A 10113-nucleotide genomic window follows, 5' to 3' on the forward strand; every position below is an offset into this window, starting at 1 on the left:
ATCGCGCGAGCGCTGTCCTCTCCATAATCGTCGGGGCTGGGTTCCCGGCCGCGGTTGTCGTCCTCAGGGCAGCACCCTGCGCGGCGACCATCTTCCCCAAACACCCCCACGTAGAGGGTGGCGTCACCGTCAAACTTGAAGTGCAGGGTGCACCGACGGCTCAAGCCACGCGCGCGGGCGAACGTCTGCCAACCGCGGGCCAAGGCCAGGCTCCCGGCTGCGGAGACCTCCAGCGAAGCCCATGAGGCCCGGCTGCAGCAGCCGTCTGCCTGGAGCCAGAGGCCGCCCTGGGCGCTAGCCGGGAGCTCGCCGAGGAGGAAGCAAGGAAGCGGAAGCCGGGTGCTAGTCGGCTCCGCCGACCACACAACAAACTCCGGCAGCACCTCTGTCGCCCGAAAGCGCGGCCTAGGGGGACGCGTGACCGAAACGCGTCCCCCAGCCGCAGCAGTCCCCCCGTCACCATGCTGGAAATCGTCTCTGCGGCCGCGGGGAGCTGCCGTGGTGGCCACAGGATGTTTGCGAGGGCGCCCTCGGCCGCGCTTGGGCGGGGGAGAGGCAGGCTCAACCTGGCGAGCCTTCCCCTTCTCTGCGGCCGAGAACCTCCTCGACGGGGCCATGAAGAAGAAGGAGAAGCAAGGGGGGATGAACTGGAAGGGCGCGCGCCGATTCGTACTTATAGCCGGCGAGGGCCAACCGTCGCCCCCTCCCCCACGATCGTAGGTAATTATGACCTGATTTTGCATACAGGGACTTGTCCAATTCGCGCAGTTGCCGAGGTGCCGTGGGGAAGTGGAGACGCCCACGTCCAATCAACCGCCACGCGGCGCCCAAGGCCGCAGGCTGTTAGGGCCCGCGGTGCTTCGCCCTTGTCCTTTCGCCTCCCTGCACGGCCAAGTCCGGGCGCGCCTTGGGCCCGGGGGCTACTGTCGGCGTTCTGGGAACGGGGGTCCCCAGACTTGCCTGCCTGCGGCCTGCGGCGTGGCTCAAAGGGGGCCCAGCACGGCCCGTCTTCATCGACACAACCCCAAGACCCTCTCGAGGGGCCAAGCCTCGTGGGGCGGACGACACGGAGCTTCCTCAGGCATGGCCACATCAGGCTGGCTCGCGAGGAGGCGGAGAGATCAAGGCGGGGTACCTCACGAGGTGCCCGTGACGCAAGCCATGACGACCAAGGGCGCCAGGCAGGCGCCAGCCCGCGCAGTGTCCTCCTTTCCTCTTTGGTGCAATGGGAGCAAGCGCAGGCGAGAGCATCAAGCAAAGGCATCCATTTCGGTGCAACGAGACCAAGACCAGTCCAACGGCAGGAAGGAAGTCATTGTGGAGCCCAAGCCAGCGTCACCACCAGAGCCTTTGGCAGGCGAGGACCAACTTTAGTCAGGATAAGTGTACCCGATGTTCCCCTTCAAAATGGCCAATTGTTGGCGCCCTTCCCGCTCAATATTTGGGAAGAGGCCCAGGGCCTTTGCCTATAAATAGGACTAGCCACCCCCAGGGTAGGGAGGATCCAGAATCGGCCAACCCAGAAACTAGCTAGGGTCGTAATCGAGAAGAGGGAGAGAGAAGGGTGACTGAACTCCCCCTAGCAGTTCACCCTCCCAACCAAGAACAGACCCTCGCGAGGCTGTTCTTCCTTGTATTGCTCATCATCATCAGCCCAAGAGGCAATCCACCACACCTCACACTAGAGTAGGGTATTACACCACGACGGTGGCCCGAACCAGTATAAACCCTGTGTCTCTTGTGTTGTTCTTTCCATAGCTTAGATCTTAGCAAGGCGGAGGGGTGCAGGTAGGTAGAAGGCGAAATCTCCGCGCGCACCCCAGTGTTCGAACCTCAAGGGTCTGTCGGAACCTGAAATCCGATAGGGAGGTACCAAAGTAATCCAGGAGTGGATCACTGGACAGCGGTCAAAAACATCCTAAAATACCTGAAAAGGACTAAGGATATGTTTCTCGTATATGGAGGTGACAAAGAGCTCATCATAAATGGTTACGTTGATGCAAGCTTTGATACTGATCCGGACGATTCTAAATCACAAACCGGATACGTGTTTACATTAAACGGTGGAGCTGTCAGTTGGTGCAATTCTAAACAAAGCGTTGTGGCGGGATCTACATGTGAAGCGGAGTACATAGCTGCTTCGGAAGCAGCAAACGAAGGAGTCTGGATGAAGGAGTTCATATCCGATCTAGGTGTCATACCTAGTGCATCGGGTCTAATGAAAATCTTTTGTGACAATACTGGTGCAATTGCCTTGGCAAAGGAATCCAGATTTCACAAGAGAACCAAGCACATCAAGAGATGCTTCAATTCCATCCGGGATCTAGTCCAGGTGGGAGACATAGAGATTTGCAAGATACATACGGATCTGAATGTAGCAGACCCCTTGACTAAGCCTCTTCCACGAGCAAAACATGATCAGCACCAAAGCTCCATGGGTGTTAGAATCATTACTGTGTAATCTAGATTATTGACTCTAGTGCAAGTGGGAGACTGAAGGAAATATGCCCTAGAGGCAATAATAAAGTTATTATTTTATTTCCTTATATCATGATAAATGTTTATTATTCATGCTAGAATTGTATTATCCAGAAACATAATACTTGTGTGAATACATAGACAAACTAAACATCACTAGTGTGCCTCTACTAGACTAGCTCGTTAATCAAAGATGGTTATGTTTCCTAACCATAGACATGCATTGTCATTTGATTAACGGGATCACATCATTAGGAGAATGATGTGATTGACATGAACCATTCCATTAGCTTAGCACCCGATCGTTTAGTATGTTGCTATTGCTTTCTTCATGACTTATACATGTTCCTATGACTATGAGATTATGCAACTACCGTTTGCCGGAGGAACACTTTGTGTGCTACCAAACGTCACAACGTAACTGGGTGATTATAAAGGAGCTCTACAGGTGTCTCCAAAGGTACATGTTGGGTTGGCGTATTTCGAGATTAGGATTTGTCACTCCGATTGTCGGAGAGGTATCTCTGGGCCCTCTCGGTAATGCACATCACATAAGCCTTGCAAGCATTACAACTAATGAGTTAGTTGCGAGATGATGTATTACGAAACGGGTAAAGAGACTTGCCGGTAACGAGATTGAACTAGGTATTGAGATACCGACAATCGAATTTCGGGCAAGTAACATACCGATGACAAAGGGAACAACGTATGTTGTTATGCGGTCTGACCGATAAAGATCTTCGTAGAATATGTAGGAGCCAATATGAGCATCCAGGTTCCGCTATTGGTTATTGACCGGAGACATGTCTCGGTCATGTCTACATTGTTCTCGAACCCGTAGGGTCTGCACGCTTAACGTTACGATGACAGTTTCATTATGAGTTTATATATATTGATGTACCGAAGTTTGTTCGGAGTCCCGGATGTGATCATGGACATGACGAGGAGTCTCTAAATGGTCGAGACATAAAGATTGATATATTGGAAGCCTATGTTTGGACATGAAAGTGTTCCGAGTGAAATCGGCATTTTACCGGAGTACCGGGAGGTTACCGGAACCCCCCGGTAACCTAATGGGCCTTAATGGGCCTAGTGGAGGAAGAGGAGAGGAGGCCTAGGGGCTGCCGCCCCCCCAAGTCCGAATTGGACAAGGAGGGGGGGCGCCCCCCCCCTTCCTTTCTTCCCTCTCCTCCTTCCCCCCAAGTCCTAATCCAACTAGGGAAAGGGGGGAGTCCTACTCCCGGTAGGAGTAGGACTCCTCCTGCGCGCCTCCTCCTAGGGCCGACCGCACCCCCCTTGCTCCTTTATATACGGGGGCAAGGGGGCACCTCTAAACACACAAGTTGATCCTCGTGATCATTTTCTTAGCCGTGTGCGGTGCCCCCTTCCACCATACTCCTCGATAATATTGTAGTGGTGCTTAGGCGAAGCCCTGCGACGGTAGAACATCAAGATCGTCACCACGCCGTCGTGCTGATGGAACTCTTCCCCGACACTTTGCTGGATCGGAGTCCGGGGATCGTCATCGAGCTGAACGTGTGCAGAACTCGGAGGTGCCGTACGTTCGGTACTTAGATCGGTCGGATTGGGAAGACGTACAACTACTTCCTCTACGTTGTGTCAACGCTTCTGTTGCCTGTCTACGAGGGTATGTAGACAACACTCTCCCCTCTCGTTGCTATGCATCACCATGATCTTGCGTGTGCGTAGGAATTTTTTTGAAATTACTATGTTCCCCAACACTATCACTGGCGAGCGGGCACCCGTCACTGATGCCATGTGATGACCCACAAGTATAGGGGATCTATCGTAGACCTTTCGATAAGTAAGGGTGTCGAACCCAATGAGGAGTAGAAGGAAACGGCAAGCGGTTTTCAGCAAGGTATTCTCTGCAAGCACTGAAATTATCGATAACAGATAGTTGTGCGATAAGATAATTCCTAACGGGTAACAAGTAACAAAAGTAACTAAGGTGCAGCAAGGTGACCCAATCCTTTTTGTAGCAAAGGACAAGGCTGGACGAACTCTTATATAATGCAAAGCGCTCCCAAGGACACATGGGAATTACTGTCAAGCTAGTTTTCATCATGCTCATATGATTCGTGTTCGTTACTTTGATAATTTGATATGTGGGTGGACCGGTGCTTGGGTGCTGCCCTTCCTTGGATAAGCCTCCCACTTATGACTAACCCCTCTCGCAAGCATCCGCAACTACGAAAGAAGAATTAAGATAAATCTAACCATAGCATGAAACATATGGATCCAAATCAGCCCCTTACGAAGCAACACATAAACTAGGATTTAACCTTCTGTCACTCTAGTAACCCATCATCTACTTATTACTTCCCAATGCCTCCCCCTAGGCCCAAACAATGCTGAAGTGTCATGTAGTCGACGTTCACATAACACCACTAGAGGAAAGACATCATACATCTCATCAAAATATCGAACGGATACCAAATTCACATGATTACTTATAACAAGACTTCTCCCATGTCCTCAGGAACAAACGTAACTACTCACAAAGAATTCATGTTCATAATTAGAGGAGTATTAATTACCATTAAGGATCTGAACATATGATCTTCCACCGAATAAACCAACTAGCATCAACTACAGGGAGTAATCAACACTACTAGCAACCCACGGGTACCAATATGAGGTTTTGAGACAAAGATCGGATACAAGAAATGAACTAGGTTTTGAGAGGAGATGGTGCTGGTAAAGATATTGATGGAGATTGACCCCCTCTCGATGAGAGGATCGTCGGTGATGATGATGGCTTCGATTTCCCCCTCCGGGAGGGAAGTTTCCCCGGAAGAACAACTCCGCCGGAGCCCTAGATTGGTTCTGCCCAAGTTCCACCTCGAGACGGTGGCGCTTCGTCCCGAAAGCTTCCTCTTGATTTTTTTTCCAGGTCAAAACACACCATATAACAGAAGATGGGCACCAGGGGCCTGCCAGGTGGCCCACGAGGTGGGGGGCACGCTCAGGGCGTAGGGCGCGCCCTCCACCCTTGTGGATGCCTGATGGGTCTCCTCTGAAACTTTCTTCGCCCAATATTTTTTATATATTCCAAAATAATTCTTCGTGAAGTTTCAGGACTTTTGGAGTTGTGCAGAATAGGTCTCTCAGATTTGCTCCTTTTCCAGTCCGGAATTCCAACTGCCGGCATTCTCCCTCTTCGTATAAACAGTGTGAAATAAAAGAGAAAAGACATAAATATTGTGCCAAAATGTGTAATAACGGCCCATAATGCAATAAATATCAATATAAAAATATGATGCAAAATGGGTGTATCACCATGTTAGTAGTGGCGGGAGGTCAGTGGCAGGCGGCCCTAAGAGCCTCGCCTGCCATTGTTGGGATTTAGGTGCCCACCACCGCTAGGCATTCCTGTAGTAGTGTGCCTGCCGATGCCACTGAACTTCACCAAGCACTTCCCCATCGTCCCTCAGGAATTCAAGCTCAAGACCAACACCGGCTACACCTGGAGGGTGCCGCTCCAGGTGATCAACAGCAGGGTCACTCTTGACCAAAGTTGGGCCCCCTTCCCCAATGTTCACCAGATCAAGATCGGATACCTAGTCACTTTCAAGCTGCTAACTCCCGGCACCCGCAAGGTGATCGTCTTCAACCAAGACGACGTCGAGGTGGTGACGAAGTGCAAGAAAGATGATGTTGCCTTCGCCATGAATGTCTAGAAAGTTCACTCTTGAGTGGTTTGCTAGCGTTGAACGGTTTGTTAAAGATTGTTTAATTATGTGGCACTATGTTGAACTGGTTGCTATTTCTGTCCTGCCTGCGAGCGAGCCGGTAAGCTTACCACTTCAAAAGAAGGTTACCACACAACATGTGTTGCATTTAACCAAACAGTCTGACTTGCGTTTGTGTCTAAACAAACCCGCAACCAAACAACATGACTTATGTTTCTTCGCAGTTAGGGGAGAGGGTATGCAGACAACTAAAAAAAATGTGCAGATGATGACTTTTTGCGGGCATTTGCTCAATCAACCTCAACTAGGACAAATATGCAAAGTAGAAAAAAAAAACAATGCAGACAACCAAAGACCCCTAGCCCTTCTCGCGCATCACGTTTTCATCCGTCAGATCTCGGCCGGAAACAACACAAAGTCATCTCGTGATCCATCGTGATGCGAAAGACCCAACCAGGCCGAGATACCGTGCGGCAAAACGCTTCCGCACCGCACGTCTCGTACGCCGCCCCACACGGCAGTACGTGGCATCCGATCGAGGTCGCGGCGCGGGCTCCCGGCCGACATATATCCGAACCAAAAACCGTGCGCGGTCAGACGGCGCGATCACGCGGCCTCTCACGCCACACCGGCCCGGGGGCGGGGGGGCTGGCTGGACCACCCGCCCGGGGCACCCGGCACTGCGTAAATGCAGACGTTTCTTAGATGGCGTTAATTGCAGGCTTTTCTTTAGATAGCGTTAAGTGAGTAGGAGAAAGCCCGGGGCAGTTTTTTTGGTTTTTTCTGGGCCAGCGACAACCGGGCGCGTCCTCGGCTCGCCTTGAAACGGGCGTGTCTGACGAAAACTTTTGGCCCTGCTCTGCTGTCATCCATCCCCTCCGCTTGAGTGATGGCAATGGCGTCACGCTCTCTGCTCCACCCTTTGCGATGCCTTTGCGTGGAAAGATTGTTCATGTGTGCGTTACCACAAGAACGGCATGTTTTTGCTCCAAAAGGGAGACGTTTTCAGGTTTACAAGAAACCCGCTTCTTAGGAGTTTTTTCTTTCGGTAAACTTTCAATCTATTCATCATCAATCATGATAGTACAACACATATCAGAAATAATAAAAATTACATCCAGATCCGTAGATCACCTAATGACGACTACAAGCATCGTCATCGCCTCAGAGAAGTACTTCTTGTTTCTATGGGAATTGAACTATCTGAGTGGGCGGAATTTCCATGTTTCTAGAGAAATTGAAAGGTTTGGAGGGATTTTTCCATGTTTCTATGGAAATTGAACTGTTTGGCACCTGCAAGATTTGCAAAAGCAAGTGTATGCGAGTTGAATTCTTTGCGATGTGGGTTATTTCCATGTGTTCTATGGATATTGAGCTGCTCGAAGCACGGGAAATTTTCTTTGAAGAAATAACCGAACTAGAACACAGAGAATTTCCATGTTTGAGAATGGACGGTCGGAACAAATAAGTTCTGCAGGGATTGAAGCGCTTGCTTCCTGGGAAAAAAAATGCATCCTATGGAGTTAAGATTAGTCAGTTCTGAAGATCCAAATAAAGGCACATGATGAAAAAGAAGATGTGTGAAGGAGATCCATCATGGATCAGATTCTTGTACTTGATCCCTGATGGTGAGCAGTAGCAGTAGCAGGATCGCTTCTCTCTCCTCTCACCAACCGACTTCACAGGACAAAGCAATCATTCCATCCGATCTGGCCTGAAAGAAAGACACCAGCGCCAGTAGGCCATACAACACACAAACACAAACACAGATACATACTGATACAGCCACACACTGCTGCCTGCATCTTTGTTTCATCTCTGACAACAAGCTGCCCATGTCCATATCTCTCAGCTCAACGCTAAAACAAAGAAGAAAACGAAAAAAAGAGAGGAAGTCTCAAATCTGCCTGCCGCTGAGCCCTGGCCATGGATGGCCACAGCAGAAATCTAAATCTGAACAGAGGAGAAGAGGGCGCTGGCGGTCTGTCTCTTCTACTGGGCAGGGCGCGGCCTCTTGTAGCCCCCCTTGGAGGCGTCGGAGGCAGCGGGGGCGGAGCCGTTGGTGAGGGAGCTGGAGAAGGAGCAGGAGAGGGCGTTGTAGAGGTCGACGACGCGGGCGATGTTGCCGTTGAGCTCGCGGATGAGGGCGACGTTGCGGCTGAGGCCACCGGCCTCGAGCGACTCCTGGTTCTGGGTGATCTCCTGGATCAGAATCCGGTTCTTCTCCAGGATCACCTGCACCTCGGCGAAGCTCCGCTGCAGCGCCTGCACCGCCCGCCCGTTAGCCGCGCCGTTGCCCATCCCCCCGGCTCCTCCTCCGTTCGGAAGCACCTCCCGGCCGCTGCTGTTCTCCATCCTCCCTGGCCCGGTCGCCCTGATCTAATTCTGAGTGCGGGAGGAAGATGGATACCGAGGAGGGGAGGGGGGGTCGTCACGCAGGGAACGAGAGAGCGAGACAAGGCGGATGGAGGAAGGGATTTGGGGGGAGAATATATCGGGGTCGGGGCAGGGAGAGAGATGTGTGCTACGACCCGATGAGATCCTTTGACGTGGGATGAAGAGCGCTGTAATTTAGGGGGGAAAGTGCCGAGATTGCTTTCCTTCGCTTTCCCCCGTGGAGCCCTGGCTTATCTTGGCAATTGTTTCTCCATTTTTTTATGGGGCCTCTCCTCCTAACACTGGTTTGGATTTCCATGGCTTGTTTGCCATAGAGTGTGCTCCAGAAAGGATAAATGAGGTTGATAATGTGAGGAAGGGTACCTGTCATGTGTTGCATTGTTCCTGGAGGCATTGGTGGAGCTATAGCAAAGAAATAGGAAAGCAATGAACAATTTTTCACGGCAAGTGCTTATCGCCCGGATCCTTCGTAATTTGCCCAGGCCATCTGGCCGTCGTGGCTCCCACATGGGGAAGAAAGAAAGGGGATGGCTCAGCGACAGGCTATCAACCCAGCGTTACATAATAAGAATAAAGTAAATGTATAAACATACCATTGATTATCGGCGTCGTTTCCACATATGTTCGTAAGACAACAAAGGAAGGATGGAAGACCGGAGTTGGCAATGGGATGAAAGGGGTGACGAGAGATCGGATCTGGCCATGGAACGAAGGAGGAATGAGAGACCAGGTCAGGTAAGGTGAACAATGGTAGAAAGATGCTTGAACATGACCACAAAAGTGATGGGGAGAAGGGCGGGCACCTAGATCTGGCCATCGAGAGGATGAATGTGTCCTCTGTTCTCGATGGGACCAGATCTAAACGTGGGGATGACATGGAGACCAGATCTGGCCATTAGTAACTGTTTGTGGTACTAGATCTAGATACATGGAGGACAAGGAACACATTGACGGTGTTTCACCAACGCAACAAGGGATGATCGATACTTTGGAGGATGGTCGGCAAAATAGAAGGGAGATGTGGTAGCTTGTTAGCCATAATCCTCCTCGATAATCTTTTTCTTGCACTGAAACTATGCATTGCCTGTGGTCGAGAAAGAATAAATGAGGTTGATAATGTGAGGGAGGGTTCCCTGCAAAAAAAAGATAATGTGAAGGAGGGTACTTTTCATGTGTTGAATTGTTCCTCGAGGCACTACTAGAGCTATAGCAAGAAAAACATGAAAGTAATGAACAATTTTCATGGCAAATGCTTATCGCTGGGATCCTTTGTAATTTGCCCAAGCTATGTAGTTGTCCTGGCTCCCACATGGAGAAGAAAGAATGGAATGGCCCAAAGTTTGAAGCAAACATTACAAAATAAGAACAAAGCAAATATATATAAACATACCATTCATTGTCGGTGTTGTTTCCACATCAGTCCACCAGGAAACGAAGGAAGGATTGAAGACCGGACCTGCCCATGGAATGACGAGAGATCAGATCTGACCATGGAACCAAGGAAGAATGAGAGACTAAATTA

The 10113-nt window shown here is 50.5% G+C and overlaps 1 protein-coding gene across 1 annotated transcript; it reads right to left on the reverse strand.

The window, feature by feature from the left end:
• Positions 1–7968: 7968 nt before the first annotated feature.
• On the reverse strand, positions 7969–8730 carry LOC125544118 (protein ELF4-LIKE 3-like). The gene has a single exon (XM_048707694.1). The coding sequence runs from the start codon at positions 8547–8549 to the stop codon at positions 8187–8189; it is 363 nt and encodes a 120-aa protein (XP_048563651.1). The 5' UTR covers positions 8550–8730; the 3' UTR covers positions 7969–8186.
• Between the last annotated feature and the right edge of the window lie 1383 nt (positions 8731–10113).

Source organism: Triticum urartu, chromosome 3 (genome assembly GCF_003073215.2).
Source record: "Triticum urartu cultivar G1812 chromosome 3, Tu2.1, whole genome shotgun sequence".
Taxonomy (NCBI): Eukaryota; Viridiplantae; Streptophyta; class Magnoliopsida; order Poales; family Poaceae; genus Triticum; species Triticum urartu.

What these genes read in the sequence shown, in the direction of transcription:
- LOC125544118 (XM_048707694.1), bottom strand. Translation starts at nt 8,549, where the DNA reads ATGGAGAACAGCAGCGGCCGGGAGGTGCTTCCGAACGGAGGAGGAGCC.